At 50.2% G+C, this 24,592-nt stretch overlaps 1 protein-coding gene across 2 annotated transcripts; it reads right to left on the reverse strand.

Annotated features, from left to right (window-relative positions):
* Positions 1 to 2,206: 2,206 nt before the first annotated feature.
* HTR3A (5-hydroxytryptamine receptor 3A) lies at positions 2,207 to 21,509 on the reverse strand. Of its 2 annotated transcripts, XM_082411212.1 has the most exons (9): positions 16,507 to 21,509; positions 14,006 to 14,172; positions 12,959 to 13,003; positions 10,908 to 11,017; positions 9,349 to 9,518; positions 6,929 to 7,089; positions 6,397 to 6,607; positions 6,073 to 6,294; positions 2,207 to 4,177 (listed from the first exon to the last, which is right to left on the reverse strand). In XM_082411212.1, the coding sequence occupies exons 1-9, from the start codon at positions 16,571 to 16,573 to the stop codon at positions 3,879 to 3,881; spliced, it is 1,452 nt and encodes a 483-aa protein (XP_082267338.1). In that variant the 5' UTR covers positions 16,574 to 21,509; the 3' UTR covers positions 2,207 to 3,878. The 2 variants fall into 2 exon arrangements, with proteins under 2 accessions (XP_082267338.1, XP_082267337.1); XM_082411211.1 differs by having other exon boundaries at positions 6,073 to 6,607.
* Between the last annotated feature and the right edge of the window lie 3,083 nt (positions 21,510 to 24,592).

Genomic DNA, 24,592 nt, shown 5'->3' on the forward strand with positions numbered 1-24,592 from the left:
CACTCTTATATTGTACCCAATAAATGTATTGCAGAAGGAATGGGAGTGGCCATGCTTCTGGTGTCCTAGATCTGGCTCCCTCCCAACTCGATCTTCGACAGTGGAAATTGAGGCAGATCTTCTCCCTGCTCTGCCCCTTCCCAACCTAGATAAAAGTCTCTCTTTAAAGTCTTCTAGGGAATGAGGTTCCATTCCTTCCCTTTCAGACTCCCAATCTCAATTTATGTCAGGAATATGGCTCTCAGGAAGTTCTTCCTGCAGTCTAATCTCCACCCCTCCTCCTGCAGGTCAAGCCCAGATATAAGGTCCCAGATAGGAGAGAGAGAGGATGCGAACGAAGCAGGCTTCTGTTTCCGAGAAGGGTATTCTTGGTCTCTAAAAGCAGGGTTTAATTCTCTAACCGTGACAGTCAGGGCTGGCCAATCACAGGCCTTAATGGGAGAGCTTAAATTATAGAGGACCAAGTTAGAGGAAAGAAGAAGAAGAAAAAAAAAAAACCCACCCAACTCCCAACCCCTGGTACTGCAGCTGATAGGTAATTATCTGCTGTGTGTGTGCACTGTTCGGGCTCCTGACTGCTCAGGACGGACAGTGAGGTCCTGGGAGAAGGCCATTGAGTTGGTGTCAGGTCAAGACAATTGAGAGGGGCCCCGGCCAGACCGTTCTCGACTTATTCCCCCCCTCTTCCACCCCTCCACTCCCCTCCAATCAGGGGAGGAGCTGCCCTCTCTTGCCCACCACCCGTCCCCCAACACTCGGAGGAGAGAGGGAGTGATTAGCATGGGGCATTGTCCTCGGATAATGGGCCCCAGCTGCCGCTTGAAAGAAGAGACAAAGCGCCTGACCGCTCCACAAGCATTATCCCCTCGTTAAATCTCTGTTATTAGATTAGATTCAAAACGTATTGATTCAGAGGCTGGAGGGAAGTGAGGGAGGGAAGGAGGGGAATCTGGCTGGGGAATGTTGAACCATACCTCTCCACCGACTCGCCCTCCCCCCTCCCCCGCCAGGCAACTTGCCCTCCTATTCTCTCAGTGAAATCTCCCCTAAGCCCACATCCTGACTCTGAGCTCAGCTACTCTCCCTAGACCCTCCCAAGAGCCGCGGAATGTCCACTCTTGTGAGGGGCCCTGGGGTCATTGAGCACAGATGGCCATGGCCTAGGAGGAGAGGCAGCCTCCCTGGGATGGTGGCGGTGGAGTCCACAGCTTGGAGCACCATACAGGGCTGGGCGGTTCAGGCTGGGCACTTTCAAGATCTTTAAGGGAGTCTTTTGAGTAGAAATGACAGGTTTGGAAAGCTGCGTGGATGGGAAAGAAGGTGAGAAGTGGGGCTATTCGTAGGTGAATGGAGAAGGCTGCAGGAGAGGAGTGGAGATGAGATAGAACCAGGATGCTTCCCAGAAGCACTTGTAAAGACATGGGCGGTTTCTGGTTTTCTCTCTCTGCCTAGGACACAAGGAGAGGGAAGGAGCTGAAGTGGCAGGAGGAAGGAAGCAAGCAAGTTCTGGGAGAGATAACAGGTGAGAGGGAGCTTCTGGGTGTTCTCATATCCCAGACAGGGTAAAGGTGCCCTTGGGAGGAGCCCAAGATCAATACTGACCGACAGGAGTTAGTACACTGGGGGATCCTCTGGCCCTGGGCCTCAGTTTCCCATCCCTGGGCAGCGCAGCCCTGGATGCTGCATTGATGAGCTGATTGGCTGTGGCTAGTGGAGCGGAAGAGGTTACATGTGGTGGCTCACTCTCGAGGTGGTTGATTGGCTGCCTCGATGCTGGGCTCTGTTACCCCATTGATTGCAGGTGAAGAGTGGGGAGGGGGAGATGGGGAATCAATAGGTTGATTAGTATCTTACGAGCTCTCTGGTTGGACACTTTGTCAATAGCCATCCACTTACTGATCAGTGGTGCATCGACAGTTCCAGACTGTCCAGCTTTCTCTCTCTCTCTGGCCTGAGACATGAGAATCACCCAGCAGCATGACTGGCCCAGCAGGGCCAAGTGGAGAGTGGAGTGGGACAGCTTTGGTCCCAAGACCAGGCTCCCAAGTATGGGCTGCCAGGACCATCTTGAGAGAGTCGGGATGAACAATCCTCATCTTTCGCCCAACCTGCACTTAGCAGGAGGCAACAGCTGTGAATGGGAGCCAATCTCCAGCCCCACAGTCTCCTGCTTTTTGCTGGGAAACCCTGATACCCTGATACAGAAATCCTTAACTAATATCAAGAGCACATATGTCTGAGGTGGAAGTAGCAGATGAAGCCTCATTCCAGGTCAATTTAGGAACCAGCAGCCGGTTAGACAATATTTAATGAGTTCTTTCGGCATGCTGGGGAAACTGGGGTGAGAAGAAGCTCAGAGAAGCTAAACCAGACGAGCCTGCTTCCGCAGCCTCTAGGCTTTTCCAGACATGAAGCTCTCAAGGGCCTAAGGTTCTGCCCTCCATCCAGCTTCACTGGATGGTCTACAAACTAGAGATGCAGAGTTTGGGATCAGGGAAAGTATAGGTTCAGGTGATCCATACTGAATCCCTTGTAGTTGACCAGCCTGAAACCACTCTTCCCAGGTATTTTGGGGGGTCCTTTTCTTTCCACCTGGTAGAATTCAGTCCCTAAGAGACAGGCACCCCAAGACAGGGAAAGAGATAAAGCTGGAATGAGAAAGGGAGAACCAGAGAAAGCCTCAAGCAAACATGGCAAACGTGAAGCCATCATTCTTGGTGGTTCTGGCATTCCTTTCCTCTGAATGCTTGTTAGGCGGATGGAGTGGTAGAGTTGGAATGCTCCTTAGCATGTCTTAAATCCTGATGTGTGGGAGAGGGGCCGGGATCTGAGATGCGAGATCAAAGACCGTGCCCCGGCCTCTGCCTCCGTCATGGTCCTGCTTTCTGGTGGATGTGCCAGGGGCCGGCTGCGGAGAGTTCCCAAAGGAGAAACATAAACTCAAGACTTAGCAGTGTCTACTTTCAAACACCAAACCAGTGGGTGCTGGCTGTGGTGCCGATGTTCTTGCAGGGAGAGAGCTGGCTTCCAGCTTCACCAAGAGACCGTGAGCGCAGAATGATAACAGGACTGTGTAGACCCTGCCAGCATCTTTCCAGGAGGTCACAGAACTGAGCATCCTTCTCCCCACCTCCGCGTTGCTAAGTGTTCATGGTCCTGACCCTCACACCTTGAATCCCACCTCCTACTGTTTCTTTTTCAGAACAGCCACCGTTCGGTCACTTCTTAATTCCTTGGGGCAGAGCATCATACATCTGAAACCACAGATAATTCCCCAACTTCATTTCCACCAGCAGCTTCAGACCTCATCTTCCACCCACCCAGCTGCTGACAAATGGTCAAGAAGAGAATTTGGGGCTCATAGTATTTTATTACCCCACCCCCCATTGGATGGATGTTCAGGGAAGTGGCCACAGGTGAAGCGAACAGGGAGACATTAGGGTCGGATAAACCTAATGCAGAGTTATCAGGCCCGTGTGGTAGAGAGCTGGTTTACCTTCCATCTCAAAACAAGGCTGAGGGAGTGAGCAGAATTCCAAAGTGCCAATTCAGGGGAGTGCCAATGGGGAAATTGAGGCTTGATGCTTAGATAGAGTGAAGTCAGGGTATGCGTGGGTTTCTTCTGATCTAAGATAGTGTGTTTTAAAGCCATAATGGGCCTGTAGGGGCGTGGAGGAGGATGTAAGAGCCTTAAACACCAAGTTTTTAGGGGAAGGGTTAAGGCCCTGGTTGGGGATTGCTGAGAGACTTGGCATCGGAAACAGGCATGGAACTGTTTATGTGTTTTGAGAACGTCCCTGGCATCCCCTGGGCCCTGAAATTCCCCCATCCCCATCCTAACCAGCTTCATTACCAACCCCCTACTGGGCTGGACCCTCTTAGGAATACTGCCAGATGGACCAGAGCGTGACCAGGGTGACGCTGTAGGCCAGCACCGCCAGCAGGTAGATGCGGAAGAGCAGCTTGTCCAGCACGGAGCCCACGCGCAGCCAGTCCCGGGCCACCTCTCGGCTCTCCTCCCGCTTTTCCAGGAAGTGCCGGATGGAGGTCAGCTCCTGCAGCAGCCCACGCACCGCCAGGGAGGCCTCCCGCGGCGGTGGGGGAGGGCTGCCACTGCCCCTCGGGGTCTTCTCCAAGTCCCGGGATCCCCCCAGATGGTTGCAGTGGTTTGTCATGTCTAGAAGAAGGGCAGAGCGTTGGCAAAGGAGGGAGGCCCAGCAGCCTTGCTGGAACACTGACCTTTATGTTTCTAAGGCCTCAGACATTTTTCTTATGTATAATCTCAGACCAAAAAAGTATAGAGAATAACTTACGTATTTGTGTACCCACCATCCAACTTAAACAAATAAAGAAAGCCAGTACAGGGACTTCCCTGGTGGCGCAGTGGTTAAGAACCCGCCTGCCAATGCAGGGGACACAGGTTCGAGCCCTGGTCTGGGAAGATCCCACATGCCGTGGAGCAACTAAGCCCGTGAGCCACAACTACAGAGCCTGTGCTCTAGAGCCCACAAGCCACAACTACTGAACCCGTGCACCACAACTACTGAGCCCACGTGCCACAACTACTGAAGCCCGCACACCTAGAGCCCATGCTCCACAGCAAGAGAAGCCACCGCAATGAGAAGCCCGTGCACCACAACGAAGAGTAGCCCCCGCTCACAACTATAGAAAGCCTGCGCACAGCAACGAAGACCCAACGCAGCCAAAAATAAATAAATAAATACTTTTTAAAAATAAAATAAATAAAGTATGGTTGATTAAAAAAAAAAAAGCCAGTACAGTTGAAGATCCCTGTATACCTCTCCTTAGTCACATCCTTCATTCCCTCCCCACGTCACCAATATCATGAATTTGATATTTATCCTTCCCATGCATTTTTTAAGCCATGGGCTTTCCCCAGCAATTTGATATCGATTATTTCATTTGAGCCTCCCAGCAGCCCCACAGAGAGGCAGAGTAAGAGTAATTACCAACCACACTCTTCATATGAAGATTCTAAAGCTTAGAGAGGTTAAGTGACTAGCCTGTGGTGACACAGTTGGAGCATCATTTAAAGGGGAGGCCACCAAGGCCCAGGTATCTGGACTCCAAATCCACTGCTCTGTCCACTACATCATATTGCCTCACTGCCCTCCTCTCCATGATTTCGAATCCTTCTAGACCAGGAAATACACCTTCGGATCACTACCTTCCCCAGGTGAGCAGTTGAATTAGGTATTAGGCTGTTGCACGAGCTCATGATGAGATGGTCTTTGATTAACCAAACATCTTCTTTAAAAGGCCTGGCCCCAGCCAGGAGGAAGACACAGAGGAGGGGAGTGGGGTGGAAAGTTTAAAATACCAGCTTAGAGTCAGGTGGGCTTGGGTTCAAATTATGGTTTCACCAGGTCCTGGCTCTGTGACTTAGGGCAAGCTATTTGGCTTCTCTATGCTTCTGTTTGCTGTTTGAAAAATTAGAGTGAAGATCCTATTGAGGTGCCATGAGAATCACCTGTGATAATGCACGGACAATGCTTTGCACCCCCCTGGTAAAGTGCTCAAGAAATAAACCAGCAAACCAACCACCACCACCACCAACAGCAAGGATGACAAATTCCTCAGGGGCATGAGGAATTTAGTGTCCCTCTGTGCCCTGTCTCTCTGCCTCATAGGTGTTTGAAATTCTGGTGGACCTGGTCTTTGGCTGATTCTAATGAGAGAGTGTTGGGAACCCGGGTGCAGTGCTGAACCCCATGAGGCTAGCTGTCCCATAAGTGCCCGAGAGGCATCCATTTGACCCACCCCCCACCTCGGGATCCATCTCAGGAGAGGCCACCCTCAGCCCAGAGGTCTCGGCTCCTGACCTGCTCAGCCTCTGGGACTCCTAACCCCTCTCCGTCCCCACCTGGCATGATGCGCAAACACCAAGGTGAGGAAAGGGTTTGATTGATGCCTTTGGCTGAAGTCCACCCTGGGTTCTCTGTGCAGGATGGTACCCAGTTCCCAGGCCCTGCCCGGGCTCTCTGGCCCAGCTAGCCCTCCAGAGAATCCCTCCCATGTCCCTGCATCCAGGCCAGAAGTTCCCTCTGTCACCTGAGCAGTCATCGGTCTTGGCGGCCTGGGAGGTGGCTGGGGGCCTCCGGGAAGTGGACTGTTCCCCTGGGCAGAGGAGCAGGGCGACTCTCTCCAGGACTAGGCGCCGCAGCCAGGCGGGCACTGGCTGCTGCAGGTCCTGCTTGTGTACAAGCCGCACGATGAGGATGGTCTCGGCCAAGCTGATCACCAGAAGAGCCATGCACACGATGAAGTAGACACCTGTGCACCCCGGGGTGGGGCGGGAGTGGGGGACACACACAGGAGGTAGGAGAGGGCCAGTTCCTCGGCCGCGCTGAGCTCTTCCCCGGGAGCGGGCCTTACCGATGAGGGGCGTGCCGATGGCCGTGGCCGGCAGCGTGTCGGACACAATGATCAGGAAGACCGAGTAGCCCAGGAGGAGCGTGATCTTGAAGGAGACCCTCTCGCCACTGTCCGGGGGCAGGTAGAAGCCTACGATGTCCATGACCATGAGGAAAATACTGGGCAGCAGCAGGCTGACCGCATAGAATAGGGGCCGCCGGCGGATGACCACCTGGGACCAAGAGAGGAGCTCTGGGGGAGCCGGGAGCAGACGGGTCCTGCACCCAGGAACCACCACCCCATCCCAGACCCCCGTGCTTCATGGTGCTTGCAGCCTGGCTTGCTCGGAGAAGGAGATGGGCAGACCCCATATTCCACCTCCAGATCCAAGCTTGCGGCTGTTCAGGAAAAGTAAAGGACAATTCAGTTGAGTTTCCCCACCTGCTTCACTGAGGGAAGAGTGTGAGCTGGGAAAAGGGCTATGCCTCCTGAAGTCTACCTGGGTGTGACTTTATTCATTGTTTTACCCACATCCGCTTCCTGTCCGACTCACATAGAACTTCATCTCTGCGTAACAGTCGCTGCTTTCTATACTGAACTCCTGAAACTGGCTCAGCACCCCCAGCAGCTCCCACTCGCCCTGGTTCATGAAGATGCTTCTGTCCAATTTCACCTTTTCCGGCAGGCGCCACAGGGAGATGTTGATGTCCTGGACTGAGAGAGGAGAAATCAAGCAGCTTTGGAGTCTGGGCCAGGGGTGTGCCTGTGATGGTGGGGCAGCACCCATGTGGCGTGGCTCAAGCCTCAGCTCTTAATCTTCAGCCTCAGTTTTCTCAGCTATACGATGAGGTAATAGTGCACACTGTACCTGTCTGTGCAGTGGGGCTGTAACAAGGGAGACGAAGACTTGGGTGGAAACACAGCAAAATGCGAAGAACCAGCGAACCTTTTATTAGGAAGCTCTCTCCTCTCTCTGTTTCTGTTTCTTTGTCTCTGTCTCTCTCTGTCTCTCTCTCTCTCTGTCTCTGTCGGTCTGTCTGTCTCTCTCTCTACCACACACACACACACACACACACACACACAGCCTGTCAAGCACCTTCCTAGGTTTCCTGTTAGAATTTCTCATTTAGGCAATGAGCAAGAGTCAGCTTTCCTCACCTTTGCCGTGATAGAGCTGCCTGTCTTTAAAAGTGAATTAGGAAAATAAGCAAAACCCTCACTTATAGAACAGCAGTTATACTGCTCTGTATCAGTACTAGAGAAACAGATATACATATGCACAGAAGGACAGGAGTATCCAGTGCAGCAAAATATTGGGAAAGATCTAAATGGCTACCAATCAGGAAAATACTTAATAAAGTATTATGCAGTCCAAATCATAAGCTATTCTACAGCAGTCAAAATTTATGAGGAAGAGCTAAATCTGCACTAACTTGGAAAAATGTCCAAGACCTGTTGTTGAGTAAAAAGGCTCAGATACCAGTATATAATAGAACATGAAATATTTTACATTTATGTAAAATAAAAACCTATAAGACAATTTCCAGGCACTTTCCATAGATGTGTATGTATGTGTATATATTCAAAGGATAGAGTAGGATCTGGAAGAACATATTATGTGAAGTTTATACTGATAAAAATTGTTAAGTCTTGGTGTGGGGAGTTGTTGGTAAGAGTTTGGGACTGAGAGTAAAGGTCAAAGATCAAAGATTATTTGTAATTACGGCTTTAAAAACATTTTTTTTTGCCGCGCTGTGTGGCATGCAGGATCTTCGTTCCCCGACCAGGAATCGAACCCCTGCAGTGGAAGGGCAGAATCTTAACCACTGGACCGCTAGGAAGTCCCTGTAATTATGGCTTTTGTTCAAGGGAGTTAGGTATTACCTTTGCCATTTACAGTTAATGCAATAAAGTCAGGATAGAACTGGAGGATGCCTTTTTGCAGTCGGGCAATTCTCACTTCACTAGACCATACTGGGCACCTAGCGTTCGTCCACTCAATAAAAGTTTACCGAGCATCTTCCTTTGGGCCAGGCACTGCCCTAGGGATCTAATGGTGGATAGAAATCATGTCGCTGCCCTCTCTAAGTTTCTATCTGGAGGAGTAGACATTGAACAAGTCCTTACAAGTGACTAGAAGTGGGGAGAACAGTAGACTATGAAGTTGAGTGCTGCGGATGCCTCGTCTGGGGGATGAGAAGGGGTTTCCCTGGGGAACGGACGGGGACACTGTGATTAGGAGAAGAGTAGAGGAGTTGGCCCAGCGGGGGGGGGTGGGCAGTGGGACAGAAAGAGGAAAGGGGGAGGGAGGGGGAGGGGCACGTTGGCCTAGGAGAGGAAGCGGCATGTGAGTAAAGGAAAGAACAAGGGGCTCTGGGGCCCAGGAAGGCAGGCAGCTGGGCTGGGGAGCGCACACCAGGTGAGGCCGGAGGGGTGGCCACACTTTGCAGGGGCCTCTCGGCCAGGTAAGAGATTTGGATTGTGTCTCAGGGAAGCAGACAGTGACGTGATCAGATCTGCATTTTCATGAGATCTCCCTGGCTGCTGTGAGGAGCGTGAATGGCGGGGAGGGAGGAAGAATGAATGGGTGGGTACAGCTAGGAGGCTACTGCAAAAACCTGGGCAGGAGATGAGGGTTGCTTGCCCTGGGGGAGGGTCCATCAGTGGAGGAGTGGTTGGATTTGAAAGACATTTTGTGCCAGATCCTACTTGTGATATTGGGAAAGAATTGTCCCTGAGCATCTTGCTGTCAGTTTACACTGTCTCATTCAATCCTTATGACAACTGAGGGAGGCGACAAGGGCAACAATGGTAGTGCCATTTGGAAGATGAGGAAACAGAGGCTCAGCAACATTAAAAAACAAGGGGTGATCAAGTTGGAGGAGGGAGACTGCATCCTAGGGTGTGCTCCTCAAGCAGGCAGCCTGGGCGCCCCCAACATGTGCTCCCGCCTCCCGAAGCCCACAGACTCACTGGTGTGCAGCCAGCTGGTGAAGGTCAGTGAGCAGTTCTGTACATCGAAGGGGAAGTTGTAGATGTCGAGGCTACAGGCGGTCACCACCTGGAGGGGCTTGTAGTTCTGGACCTCTCCATGATGCTGGACATACACGTACGGGATATTTGGAGACTTGCCCACGTCCACACTGGCCAGGGAAGAGGGGTCGGTTTGGGACTCAAGAAGCAGGTCAAGCCGTGGGAGTCTGAAGGTCTCTGAGCTACTCGGCAGGGAAAGAAACGCAGGGAGGGTCTAGGCAGCAAGACAACCTGGTGGTTTTTTCTGGCCTCCGTTTTTCCAAGCTTCTTATCTATCTTAGGTTTCCTCACCTGCCATTGCCAAGGCCACTTTCCAAGCAGTAAAGGACATTTCTCATTTATTCCCCTGGCAACCTCGCCACAAAAGGCAGGCCAGGACCCCCAAGCCACGGGTTGTAAGGAGAATGCCCAGCTGTCCCCATGTGCCCCCCACCCGGGCTGGGCTGACCTCAGCCCCCAGGATCGCCAGCCCGATGGTGACGGGCAGGCTTGGTGGGAGAGCAGGACCTTGGGTTCCATCCCTAGAAGTCCTGTGAAATGAAAACCATCATTTCCGGAGTGGGGCAGGGGGGAAGGAACTGGCAAAATCAGTGAGAAGAATTGGAACAAAACAGCAAAGTCCTGCAAACTTCATCCCATTCTCTCAGCCAACCCCAGGCCGGGTTCTCCCAAGCAACCACTGCGGCTGAGCCTCGGATCCTGAGCCTGCAGCCTTCTGTGACATCAGGTTGAGAGATGAGAAGTCAAGACCAAGGCTACGTCACTGTTTAAGCTGGAGATCCAGCCAGAAACTGGGGCTCCCCAATCCCTCCAGCCTGAGCTATGCAAGGCTGGGGCTCTGAGTCAGCTGCCTCTCCAGATAACAAGGTGAATGGCATCCCCTGGAATTGGGTGATGTGGGGGGTACTGAGTGGAGGGCAACTGGCGCCCACCACCTTCTCCTTTTGTGCGCCTCCCCAGCCATCTTCCCAGACCTTGGATTCAGAAACCCAGGCAGTGGAGCCTGAAGAATGGGGAGAAGGAATGTTGGCAGATGGGAATAAAGGCTAGTGGGACCCACTTCATATCGGGGGTGCAATTTGTGGCCAGTGAGGCACATGTGTGACTTGAAAGTTTGAGTGTCTCCCGGCACCAAATCTCCTTCGTGACCAGGAGCAGTAACCACCGCTAGCACTTCATTCCTTTCAGTAATATAACTGTCCCTTTTAAAAACGCAGCCGTCCCTCATTAGACTATTATGATTCAGTGTGGATTCATTCACTGGCCTCCCTTCCCGGGGAAGGGGGCCCTTGGACCAAGAAGTGCAGAGTTTCAACATCAGACTTAGAAAAAGAGGAGTTTTCTAAAAAGAAAAGAAAGGGAGAAAAAAGACAAAGGGGAATTGGGGCCCGATTCAACTTTACCTATGGTTCCGCAGGTCTAGTGGGGCATCTCAAATGCAACAGCAGTGATCCTGTCTCCCGCCCCCTGGCTGCCCAGCATCTGATGACAGTACTCACAACTCGTTGATGAGGATGTCTGGGACCCAGATGCTGTCCGTGGGGATGGACAACTTGGTGATGTTGTCAAAGTCCTCAGGGTTCCACTGGAGAAACTCATCAGTCCAGTACTAGGGGAAGAACAGGAACAGTCACAGGCTACTCCGTCCGTCTCAGGCCAAGTCGTCAGCAACTCAGGCCAACTTCACCACTTGGAGCCCAGGCAACAGGTGGGCATCTTCTTGGGAGAATCTGGGTGTCAGTGGCACCCAGACCACTCAGCAGTACCCAGAAGTCCCCCCACCTCTGTACTCACACATCCCTACAATGTGAATACAATGCAGCCTCTCCCTGGGAAGGTATTCAATCATTTCTAATATTATAAACTCCCTAGCCACCAACTGAGGGATCTTAGACAAATTGCTTCTTGGGTCTTGATCGGCGCATATGTAAACAGGGATAATAGCATGCACCTCACAGGGTAGAGATGGTTATTACTAAATTTCAATCAATGCCTCCTCCACTATCCTGCCAGAATGACTGATCTAAAATGTAAATTTCATCACGTCACTCCTTTGTTTAAAACTCTTCAGTGGTGTTCCACTGCCATTAGGATCATGGGCAGCAAAGGCCCACCTGATCTGGCCTCCACCTGTCTCTCCAGCCTCATTTTTCTCGCCATGGCTCTCTGTGGAGTCTACACTCCAGCCACATGGAATTAAACATTGTCAAAACCTCCACATCGCTGCATATCCTGCTCCCCCCATACTGCAGTCCTGTCTTCTTTATCGAGGTGAGTCTTACTCATCCTTCCAGATGTAACCAAGGAATCTGTCTGTTTCCTTCTCCAGGAGCCTCCCATGACCCCCACTCCCCAGGCTGAGTTTAGTGCCTCTTCTTTGCTCCCACAATTGGCATCTTTTCTTTGCTGCACAGGAGCGGCTATCTTGCTGCGTTGCATTGTCTGTTCACGTGTCTGTGGCCTCCACTAGTCTGTGAGCTCACTGTGGGCAGGGCCTGAGTCTAATCTGGTGCCTTAGCACAGCTGCTGGTACATAGTAGATTGGCATCTCCTACTGCTGGAGCAGACAAGTGACCCTAGAGGTCCAGAGGTGGGACTTAAGCCAGATGTCCCGGGAAAGGAGCCCCAGGATGCCTGTTCTGGCTTGGGTCCCTCTCTTGAGGCAGGTGTGCTGTGTATTAAGAAATCTCTCTAAGGCAGAAAGGGAGCAGGATGTCAGGAATCAGCATTCTGGCTTCTTCCTCCACCCCTCTCCCTGTCCCATGAGGAGCGGGAGGGATTTAACAGAGACCCATATACACCAGGTGTGTCCTCAGAGCCTCTCTCAGGTTTGACTTCTAGGAACTGTCCCCCGCCTCCTGCTGTCCTCTCTTCAGCCACTTTGGTGTCCCCTCCTGCTCTGATGTCTCCCCCACAGCCTCAGGGGCTGCCAGAGCAGGACCAGCCTGTGGACCGCGGCCTGTGCTGTCTCCTGCCCTCCCCCGCCAGCTCCAAGCCAGAAATGCTGCCAAGGCCTCACCAGTGCCTGAGTGATGCCCGCCGGAAGCTGGAAGAGCGGGCACATGGCCGGGGATGGGAGGACCAAGTGGATGGAATCATCCTGTTTCAATCTCCCAATCTGGTTGTCATTCAATTTGGCTTTAATAGAAGGAAGAACTTTCTAGCAATTAGAGCTGTTTGAAAGCGAAGTGACTGCCTTCTGAGCTACCAGTCACCGAGGTGCTTGAGCAACAGAGGTGGGAAAAGCACTTGTTTGCGATGCTGTGAAAAACTTCAGAAACCAGAGGGGTGTGGAGGATTTCTCCTCCGCCAATCTTTAAGCCGCCTGCTATTTCCAGTCCTGAGGGTAGAGGGGTCCAGATCCAGGAGATCCTGGATCTCATGAGTGTGCCTCCCACCTCTTCCCTCCCCTCCCCTCCCCTCCCCTCCCCTCCCCTCCCCAAGGCCTCTGAGATCCTGACTCCTTTGAGATGGAGGAGCCCCTCCAGGAAGGGAAAGTCCCAGTCCGAGGAAATGGGGGTGGGGGAGGGGCAGGGGCTGGTCAGCTCACCTGCCGGTACCAGATGTACGTGGTCAGCACCTGATTCTTCTCATCCTGTGGAAAGAACGGGAGCTCAGCCTAGGTGGCCCTGTGGGCTGTGGGCCCTTTGCACACACCAACCCCAACAGGAGCTGCTGCTCTGTGTCTCTGTTCCATTGGGAAGTGAGAGTGAGGAAATGAGGTGGAGGAAAAGGGGTGAGCCAGGAAAAGTTGGTCTTTTACTAGGACACACCTAGAAAGAAGTCCAGTGATTTCTTTTTTAACATCGTGTGTGTGTGTGTGTGTGTGTGTGTGTGTGTGTGTGTATCTTCTATTCTGTTGTGTATATTTTACATATACATTGATAATAACACAATAGAAGATGATAGAAGACATATAACAGCATCATATAGATGTATATCTGTACATTTATATATATGTATCTATCTCCTACTCTAGCATGAAGTCAAGCTGTACAAAACCACATAGAATGAAAAATCCATCACTATCCCTCCCTTCTATCCAATTCCCAATTTCCCTCCTGAAACAGCCAACTGACTCTAGTAGAGACAGCCAGAGAAGTCCGTTCCACCCATCCTACCCCAGCACAGTGCCCTGCGTCTTGCAATTGCCCTCTCATTTATCTCTGCCCAATGTCCGACCTCCTCAGCTGGGCAGTGCACCCCCCCCTACTTCAGTAACTAATTAATTGATTTATTTATGATTAATTCTTCAACAACGATTTAGTGACACCCGCCATGTACCAAGGACGTGTGTAAGACAGCAAGGGTGTAGAGACGAATAGGACGGTGTGAACCCTCACACAGCTCACACAGGTAGGTACGATTGTGAAAACCGCATGCGCTGAGTGACCCGCTGGCTGTAGGGTACAGGAGAGGAAGCCATGAAGGTGACCCCAGTTTTCTGGTTTGGGCAGCTGTCCTGAGCCGTGGTGCCAGAGCACAGGTACTGGGGACGCTTGAATGCCCACCGTGTTGCCTGGGGGTGACTTGGTCTCACATGGTCTCCCACCCAGAAGGTCCACCTCTGAGCCGGGCAGTGGGGCCAGGCGCTCACCACGTTGAGGATGGCATAGACGATGACATCAATGGACACCGTGGTCGGAGTCCTCCAGTCCCGCACAGGCCGCACACCCTTCTTGTAGTTGGCCAGGAGGTGATCCGACAGCCGCAGCAGAGCTGGCCTGGAGGCGTCCCGGGCCTGGGGGCCCCGCCTGTGCTTGGCTGGGAAGGAGAACAGTTCAAATCAGACAACAGAGCCTGAGTCTCCCTGGCCAGTTCTCTGGCCCTGGTTTGAAAGCTATTAAAAGGAAAGTGTCCCCATCCTTCCCAGATACTCCCGCAGACTGAAATGCCCATCACTAGAGCGTTTGATCTGCAGAGATTCCTGCCCAAATCCAAAGATATTGTCTCCTAAGGGTAACCTAGGCACCCATTTACATGAGAAGGGAAGCTGGGCTGTGAAAGCAGGTGCCACAAGACAGGTGAGGTCTCAAGTAGGCCAAGGGCTGAGAAGGGTTGAGAGAAGCTGCCTGCCCAGAGGAGGTGGGCCCATGGGGCCCTGCATGAGGGGCTCTGGGAGATAAAGGGGAGCTGGCCCTCGGGTGTGATACTGGAAAGTGTGGCCCCAAGTGCACAATTTCTAAGCCCAATGGTCTGCCGAGGGTCAGCCTCAGCCAAGGTCACATCTCAGTGTCTGCATAGCTCACTGTCCCCTTGACCCCAGCCCACAACTGGTAAGGAGAAAAGGGTGGGCATCCAGTGAACATGGACATTCCTTCTCCCTCCTGCAAAATCTACCCCGAGGAGATCCCTGCCCCCTCTCCACACTCACAGAAACTCCTGGGGAGGGTTTGCCAGGCCTCCTTCTAGGATAGCTTTATGGGCAGGTTTGATGGGGTTAGGAAGAGGGCTGGGCTGAGGTGTGGAGGAAGCGAGGAGAAACCAAACGGTCCCCAGAGCGGGAGGCCTGCAAAGATAAAACAGTGAAACCCCAACCCCTAGGCCCTAGCCCCGCTCTCTGGGGATTTCATGAGCACCTCAGTTGTCCGTCTGGGAAACAGTAGACGCACCTCCTGAAAGGTGCCAGAAATATGAAGGTGAAAGACGGGGTCGGGGAGGGGAGCAACTTGGAGAACCAGGGCACAGGCTGCAAGGCCGTGAGGGGCTGGCAGGGGGAGACCAGGGTCTTTCACAGACCAGGGGCCAGCAGGCCCGGCTTTCTCTCGACAAGGCTGCTTCTTCTCCCGTCTCATCTATCATGTGTGGACCTCTACGGCAACTTGGTCCTGCAGACCCCCCTTCCTGCCCCTCACCCACCTGCCCCTGATAAACTTTCAGCTTCCCTCAGAAAAGGCAGAGAAGAGCAGAGAGAAAGACAAGAGGACATTTAGTGAGTGTCCCCTTTGGAAAAATATCAATGAACATATTGTTCATTTCAGTCTTAGGAGAGCCCCTTGGAGTGAGTATCATGACACCCCATTTATAGATAAAGAAGGTAAGGCTCAGAAGCCTTGGTGAGGCTCCGCAAGGCTCAGAAAGATGAGTACCGTGCCCTGCAAGGGAAGGAACTGAAATTCAAACCCAGGTCCCTGTGTGTCTTCACTACACGACAGCCCAGATCCTGTTGTCTGGGACTCTGATCTCTTTGGACAGAACAAGTCTGGGCCCTGCAGGCCTCAGAGCAAAGGACCAACGCTGGGAGGGACAGAGCTTCTCTTCAGCCAAGGAAACCCCAGACCACAGTCCTAACTTGCAGCCCAGGCCTACTCATCCCACTGAGTTTCCCCAAACGACAGCTCATGGGAGGAAAACCATTGTGCCCAGAAGCCCTTCAGTTCCGTCCAATTAAGCACATCCTAACCGTGCCCCAGCCCCAGCTTCAACCCAGCTCTGGATGGAGAGAAAACCTTCCCAAATGGGGAACGAATATTGTCTGCCGCAAAAAGAAATGGATCCTTTTGTGACCAAAACACCCTGTGTCCCCAGGAGGCGGAAAGGGATGGGTGGGAGAATGCAGAGAGAAGTTTGGTGCTATTAGAGGTTAGCCCTGGAAGGAACTTTAGAGAACCCGTGCAACGAAAGCAGTGAAGCTGGGGAAAGATGATGGCATTCATTCTGGTCTCCACTCTACTGCTAAGGAGCTGTGTGACCTTGAGTGAATTACTCCCCATCTCTGGTCCACAGCATTCCCAGTTATAACAAGAAAGGATGGACCAAATGAGCTCAAAGTTCCCTTGCAGCTGCCCTTCGATGAGTTTGGGGGCAGGGCAAAAGAGAGGAGCCCCTGTCCCATGCCCGTCTAAGCATTTCCCACACAGCTCAGGGCCCCTCTCTGCAAGCCCTGCTCTCACCCAGAGTTCAACATCCCCAATTTCTAGCTGGATCCCTGTGTGTTAAAATCCTCTCATGCTCATATGCAGTAAGACCCCCAACTTTCCTGTAGCCCCACCCACTCCAAAACCCTCTTTCTCTCAACTTTTGGAGGAGCCAAGCATCCCCTATCCCACCTCTGTAGCTGCCAGCCAGGTCCTGCGTGCTTTCCCACTGTCTCCTTACCTTCTCCCTGTGCCAGGAACGTGGGCAGAAGCAAGGCAAGCAGTGCCTGCGGCACCCACGGCAGCATGGCGAGCTACTTGCCGTGTCGGATGCCTCCAGCGGCCTTCAGGGTGAGCCCTGCTGAGGACCAGCCCGCCTGCCCTCTGCCAGCCTCATATCCCAGCCAGCCTGCCTCTCCCAGCTGGCTGCTCCCTGCACCTTCTGAGGCTGCAGCCTCGCACTGCCCCGGCCACCAGGGCTGGGAAGCCGCCAAGTTTTCCTGCAATCAATCCTTCAGCTGCATCAGGTTTCAGGGCGGGGAAGGAAGAAGAGGGAGCCAGTGAGAGGGGAGCCCACCAGGCTGATGTCATGCGGCCAGAGCTCAGTCCACCCATTCAGCCAGGTGGCCTGGCCAAGTTCCCCAAGGAGCAACTTGGGGTCCGGGGGCTACAGGAGCTCCTGGAGCAAGGGTGCAGCCTGTCCGCTGGGAGGTGCTTTAGGCTGCTGCCTTCATTTATGCCCGTCGGTAGCATCGGGCTGGGGCAGGGTGGGGTGGGGTCCGAGAAGCAGGAGGACCATGCTTTAACTCCACAGGTGACACAGTACCCCTAGCTAAGTGGGTGACTGGCCATTATCATTAAAGAGCAAATACACATTTAACTGCTCCCCTGCCACACACACACACACACACACACACACACACACACACAAGGATACAGAATGTCCCATTCTGTATCCTTGGGGCTCCCTGTGTGAACATGAGACATCCCCCGCCCCGCTGTATTTTGCTCCAAGCCCAGGTCAACGTGGCCTGGGGCCCATTCCTTCCACTGAGCCAAACCCTCCAGAGACAGAGAGCCAAGAAGGAGCATCAGACAGTGAACTTGATCTAAAAGGGGCAGCACCAAAGCTGGAGGAAAAAAAAGGGACAAGAGGGGCTTCCCTGGTGGCGCAGTGGTTGAGAATCTGCCTGCCAATGCAGGGGACACGGGTTCGAGCCTTGGTCTGGGAAGATCCCACATGCCGCGGAGCAGCTGGGCCCGTGAGCCACAACTGCTGAGCCTGCGCGTCTGGAGCCTGTGCTCCGCAACAAGAGAGGCCGCGATAGTGAGAGGCCCGTGCACCGCGATGAAGAGTGGCCCCCGCTTGCCACAACTAGAGAAAGCCCTCGCACAGAAATGAAGACCCAACACAGCCAAAAATAAATAAATTAAAAAAGTAAAAAATAAAAGGGACAAGCGGAAGATGAAAAGAAACAGAAGGTAAACTATAGAAAGGGGGGATCTGGAGAAGGAGAAGGGGGAGAAGTAAAAAAGTAAAAAGAAGCAGAAAAGGAAGACAAGAAGACAAAGAAAAATTGGTAGGAAACTGAGAAGGAAGAGGACAATAGAAGTAAAAGGCAAGGAAGGAGGGGGACAAATAGAGGAAAAGAAGAGAAGAAAGAGGAGGGGAAAGGATGCAGCAGAGGCAGCAGGAAGGGGCTGAGCCGTAAGCCCCAGGTGGCCTGAATGTGGCTGACCGTCCCCGAATGGGACCCTGGGCAATGGGCTCTCCACACCGTGGTGGACCATCTTGGGGATGGTAAGGAAGCCTGGAGACCCTGTGCCACAGACCCCAAGCTTTCACTTCTGCAGTGAGCTCCTGGGACCCTCTGGGACTGCCCAATTGTGTTAGGGAGGGAAGAGGATGTCTTCTGCCCAGCGTGTGCATTAGAGAATTAGCTTCTTAGGTAACAGAATTAGAGCGAGCCGGGCAGGCCACGGCCTCCAGTGGAGATGTATTGCCTGTGCGTCTCTCTGATGGAGCAGCAATCAAGTTTCCCCTGAAGAAATTAATGGACTTGATGGCACAACAGACAAAGGGAGTTGGAGCCGTGGCCAGTGGCGGGGTGTAAATTGCCTCCGATGAAACTGTGGAGTCACTTTTGCCCCTTTTAAACAAGATAAGAATTAGTGCGAGGCCTTGATGAACTCTCCTTGGCCAGTGGGGATGAGGGAAAGGCAGAGGCCTGACTAATTTGATTCCTGAGCTCTGCCTGCAGACGGCCAGGCTCCTCCCAGGGAGGCAGACGCACAGATGGCAGCCATCCAGTGTGGGTAATGAAAAGCTCGGAGGCTGTAGGGTCTGCAGGCCTTCCTTTGTGTCCAGATGCTCCCAGAACCACGGGAAGGAGGACTTCGTTCACATGCGTGCCTGGAGCTTTCCACCCATTCACGATGCTGTCCCATGACATAGTCCTGTATCACTTTTCTTGCTCCCATTTTCCAGGTTAAAACACAGAGCCCAGAGAGCCTCCAGGACTTGCCTCAGTTCCCAAAGCTAATTATGGATGGAGCTGAGATCCTCCAGACGCTTGGTTCCAGCCCTTCCCATTACAGCTGTGTGCTTCCCATCTCCTCCAGTAGACTTTTACTGGTCTGTAAAACTTTTACCACCAAACAACCTGATCTTTTAAAACCTATAAACCTATAAAAATTCTGCAACTTGTAGTAACATCTGGCCCCACTAGAGGCCCACTGGCTAGAGAAGGGCTGGGGGAAGCATATGGTTTCTCATTATGGTGCTAAATGGGAGATAGATCTTTATCCTCCCCCAACGCCTTGAGGAGAGGGATTCATGAAGCCCATTGGTTGGACACCCAGGCTTGGTTCTCGCTCACGGAGTCCCTGTGAGACCCATCTCTCTTTGCTCTGGGGGTGGCATGGGGGCAGCCTTTCTACCACCCAGTTCCAGGGACCTGACACATCCTGGCCTGGAGGCTGAACAACTTAGGGGTTGTCTATTCATGGAGAGGGTGGAAACCAGGAGGATCAGTTTTCCTAGTTCCCCTCCCCCAAGAGGTAGCAGTGGCCTTTATAGGAAGGAGAGAAGAGGAACAGTGTCTCCAGACATTGGAGGGTCTCTTGTCTCTGGGTTTTTCTTTCCTCGATGTCCCATCAGGTCCCATCACGACCTGTTCTCTAATAAGGCACCGGTCCTTGGAATGGCCTGGTTCCACACCACTCCACCAACTGTACCTGCTATTTATCAAGCATACTATGTGCCAGGCACTGTGCTAAGCTCTTTATCATATGTAATCCTTACTTCCTACGAAGAAGATATTATTCCCATATTGCCAGTGAGGAAATTGAGGCACAGAGAAGTTAAGCAACCTTACATAGCCAATAAGTGGAGAACATGGTATTAAGTCTTATAGACTCGGAAGCCTGGGCTTTTAACCACCTGATTGCACTGAGTCCCAGAGCATCTCTGAATTTAGACCCAGGCGGATTGGACTCTGGCTCCAATCCCAGGAACGCACGGGGGTCCACATTCTTGCCTTGATCGGTTTTGTTGAAAGGGTAGGTTCACGAGCCTGCTAATTAAAGATATTTTTATTGAGGCATGTTATAAGTAGAATATATGATAACTTAATGGACTGTTAAGTGTACTATTTTCCGCACTACAAAATGGATTCAGAAACACCGCACTCTGCCATCCTGGTCCCAGCAAAGCTCATTTCTGTGAATGTCAGGTATGGGCTGCACAGTAAATGTGGAACTGGTGAACTCTGTAGCCCCTCCTCATGGTATGGACGTGATGCTAGAGTTTTTGGAGTCTAATATTACTCTGTAGAGTCTGGGTGCATGAGGTGGGGCTTCATTAGAAGGATGGGGTTATTTCTTGTGTCTTGCCACCTGAGGAAAAGGCTTTTTTCTAGCCCTCCAACCAGACAGGATGGAGATTCTGAAGTAAGTGATACATTGGGGCTTTTTCTCTCAATATTGACCCCCAAAGGTCAAGATGACCAAGGGTTTGTTCCTAGGAGGTGGTTGCTTATATTGCCACCTTCCACATGCAGACAGGCAAGAGGTAGGAATGAAGACACCCAGGCAAGGGGCCTGTGAAGTTACGCTGTTCTTTTTGGGACTCTATGAAGCTATTTTGGAACACTAGGTTGAGGAGGAAGGAGTGCCCTGTGCCCTACAAGACGGACTGTCTCAGTCTTCATGTATCCCTTTGCTTACTTCCCTCGTCTCTTCCCTTAATATAGACTCAATAGGGAATGCCCCACCTTCATCCTCCACGCTAAGGGGAGGAGAAGGAAGGGGAATTTACTACTGATTAGGCCAGTGTGGTGGCAGCAGCAACGGTCTGAGAGAGAAGCACTGAGAACAGTGAAACCCAAGGGACCACGATGGGCTGCTTGGTCCCACTGCCTTGCCTGCCTGGCCAACTTCCTGCTGCTAAACTTCAGAGATCAGGGACTTGTTTTCACAAGGGAGCTGGTAATTCTTCACACAACCCATGGTGGTGGTGATGGGGTCATGGGTGTGAGAAAGAGCGGAACAGGCAGGGTCCTTCTGGCACCAAAGGATGGAGGTCTCACTCAAGTCCTTGCAAAGATCCAAGAAGGGGGTATTCCAGCCTCTTGAATATGTCTCCTTCCTAAAGATGAAACTTTCCCCCTTCCCTTTTCCCTAAATTTCCATCAAATTCTAGCTTTTTCAGCTCCTTGAGATGGAATCTCTTCTTCTGTGCCCCCCAAAACAGAGAAACTTCTCCAAGGTAGAAGGTCCTGGAAAGTGCATCTAGAATTAGCAAGCTAGTAACAAAGGCCAGGCCTTAATGGGGCTGGTTATGGGTCATTAGTCCATCTGGTCATCCGAGACCTGGGGACAGAAGGTCATTTGGCTTAAATTTCTCTCTCACTCAAAAGAATTACTAAATTCCAGGGAGGAAGGGACCAGAGAAGACACCTTATTCCTAGTGAGTGGCCATTAGTCCATCTGGACACCCCAGAGCTGGACCTGGGGACGGAGATGTTTTGGCTTAAATTTCTCTCTTACTCAAATTCTAATTCCTATCAAGGAAGGAACTGGAGTGGCCTTTTTATCCATCCTCTTGTTTCCGGGAAGATTAGAGTCTTAATATATTGCTATTAGCATTTTCTGAGAAATTATCTTTTTTTTTTTAACATCTTTATTGGAGTATAATTACTTTACATTGTTTTGTTAGTTTCTGCTGTATAACAGAGTGAATCAGCTATACTTACACTTATATCCCCATATCCCCTCCCTCTGGCGTCTCCCTCCCACCCTCCCTATCCCACCCTTCTAGGTGGTCACAAAGCACCAAGCTGATCTCCCTGTGCTATGTGGCTGCTTCCCACTAGCTACCTATTTTACATTGGGAGTGTATATGTGTCCATGTCACTCTCTCACTTCGTCCCAGCTTACCCTTCCCCCTCCCCGAGTCCTTAAGTCCATTCTCTATGACTGCCTCTTTATTCCTGTCCTGCCCCTACCTTCTTCAGAACCTTTGTTTTTTAGATTCCATGTATATGCGTTAGCATACGGTATTTGTTTTTCTCTTCTGACTTACTTCACTCTGTATGACAGATTCTAGGTCCATCCACCTCACTACAAATAACTCAATTTCATTTCTTTTATGGCTGAGCAATATTCCATTATATATATGTGCCACATCCTCTTTATCCATTCATCTGTCTATGGACACTTAGGTTGCTTCCATGTCCTGGCTATTGTAAATAATGCTGCAATGAACATTGTGGTACATGACTCTTTTTGAATTACGGTTTACTCAGGGTATATGCCCAGGAGTGGGATTGCTGGGTCATATGTTAGTTCTATTTTTAGTTTTTTAAGGAACCTCCATACTGTTCTCCATAGTGGCTGTATCAATTTACATTTCCACCAACAGTGTAGGAGGGTTCCCTTTTCTCCACACCCTCTCCAGCATTTACTGTTTGTAGATTTTTTGATGATGGCCATTCTGACTGGCGTGAGGTGATACCTCATTGTAGTTTTGATTTGCATTTCTCTAATGATTAGTGAAGTTGAGCATCCTTTTATGTGTTTGTTGGCAATCTGTATATCTTCTTTGGAGAAATGTCTATTTAGGTATTCTGCCCATTTTTGGATTGGGTTTATGTTTTTTTGATATTGAGCTGCATGAGCTGCTTGTATATTTTGGAGATTAATCCTTTGTCAGTTGCTTCATTTGCAAATATTTTCTCTCATTCTGAGGGTTTCTCCCATTCTTTTCATCTTGTTTATGTTTTCCTTTGCTGTGCAAAAGCTTTTAAGTTTCATTAAGTCCCATTTGTTTATTTTTGTTTTTATTTTCATTTCTCTAGGAGGTGGGTCAAAAAGGATCTTGCTGTGATTTATGTCATAGAGTATTCTGCCTATGTTTTCCTCTAACAGTTTTATAGTGTCTGGCCTTACATTTAGGTCTTTAATCCATTTTGAGTTTATTTTTGTGTATGGTGTTAGGGAGTGTTCTAATTTCATTCTTTTACATGTAGCTGTCCAGTTTTCCCAGCACCATTTACTGAAGAGGCTGTCTTTTCTCCACTGTATATTCTTGCCTCCTTTGTCAAAGATAAGGTGACCATATGTGCGTGAGTTTACCTCTGGGCTTTCTAACCTGTTCCATTGATCTATATTTCTGCTTTTGTGCCAGTACCATATTGTCTTGATTACTGTAGCTTTGTAGTGTAGTCTGAAGTCCAGGAGCCTGATTCCTCCAGCTCTGTTTTCCTTTCTCAAGATTGCTTTGGCTATTCGGGGTCTTTTGTGTTTCCATACAAATTGTGAAATTTTTTGTTCTAGTTATGTGAAAAATGCCCTTGGTTGTTTGATAGGGATTGCACTGAATCTGTAGATTGCTTTGGGTAGTAGAGTCATTTTCACAATGTTGATTCTTCCAATCCAAGAACATGGGGTATCTCTCCATCTGTTGGTATCATCTTTAATTTCTTTCATCAGTGTCTTATAGTTTTCTGCATACAGGTCTTTTGTCTCCTTAGGTAGGTTTATTCCTAGGTATTTTATTCTTTTTGTTGCAGTGGTAAATGGGAGTGTTTCCTTAATAACTCTTTCAGATTTTTCATCATTAGTGTATAGGAATGCAAGAGATTTCTGTGCATTAATTTTGTATCCTGCAACTTTACCAAATTCATTGATTAGCTCTATTAGTTTTCTGGCTGCATCTTTAGGATTCCCTATGTACAGTATTATGTCATCTGCAAACAGTGACAATTTTACTTCTTCCTTTCCGATTTGGATTCCTTTTATTTCTTTTTCTTCTCTGACTGCTGTGGCTAAAACTTCCAAAACTATATTGAATAACAGTGGTGAGAGTGGGCAACCTTGTCTTCTTTCTGATCTTAGTGGAAATGGTTTCAGTTTTTCACCATTGAGAATGATGTTGGCTGTGGGTTTGCCATATATGGCCTTTATTATGTTGAGGTAAGTTCCCTCTATGCCGACTTTCTGGAGGGTTTTTTTTTTTTTATCATAAATGGGTATTGAATTTTGTTGAAAGCTTTTTCTGCATCTATTGAGATTATCATATGGTTTTTATCCTTCATTTTGTTAATATGGTGTATCACATTGATTGATTTGCGGATATTGAAGAATCCTTGCATTCCTGGGGTAAACCCCACTTGATCATGGTGAATGATCCTTTTAATGTGCTGTTGGATTCTGTTTGCTAGTATTTTGTTGAGGATTTTTGCATCTATGTTCATCAGTGATATTGGCCTGTAGTTTTCTTTTTTTGTGACATCTTTGGTTTTGGTATCAGGGTGATGGTGGCCTTGTAGAATGAGTTTGGGAGTGCTCCTCCCTCTGCTATATTTTGGAAGAATTTGAGAATGATAGGTGTTAGCTCTTCTCTAAATGTTTGATAGAATTCGCCTGTGAAGCCATCTGGGCCTGGGCTTTTGTTTATTGGAAGATTTTTAATCACAGTTTCAATTTTGGTGCCTGTGATTGGTCTGTTTGTATTTTCTATTTCTTTCTGGTTCAGTCACGGAAGGTTGTGCTTTTCTAAGAATTTGTCCATTTCTTCCAAGTTGTCCATTTTATTGGCATATAGTTGCTTGTAGTAATCTCTCATGATCCTTTGTATTTCTGCCATGTCAATTCTTACGTCTCCTTTTTCATTTCTAATTCTATTGATTTGAGTCTTCTCCCTTTTTTTCTTGATGAGTTTGGCTAATGGTTTATCAATTTTGTTTATCTTCTCAAAGAACCAGCTGTTAGTTTTACTGATCTTTGCTATCGTTTCCTTCATTTCTTTTTCATTTATTTCTGAT

This window comes from Balaenoptera physalus (assembly GCF_965194825.1).
Source record: "Balaenoptera physalus genome assembly, chromosome: 10".
NCBI lineage: Eukaryota > Metazoa > Chordata > Mammalia > Artiodactyla > Balaenopteridae > Balaenoptera > Balaenoptera physalus.

Coding starts and splice junctions, on each gene's coding strand:
- HTR3A (XM_082411211.1), bottom strand. CDS start 16,573: ATGCTGCCGTGGGTGCCGCAGGCACTGCTTGCCTTGCTTCTGCCCACG. Junction 11,018..12,958: donor CGTACATCTGGTACCGGCAG/GTGAGCTGACCA, acceptor TTCTTCCCCTAG/TACTGGACTGATGAGTTTCT. Junction 4,178..6,072: donor CAAGACCGATGACTGCTCAG/GTGACAGAGGGA, acceptor CCCTTCTTCTAG/ACATGACAAACCACTGCAAC.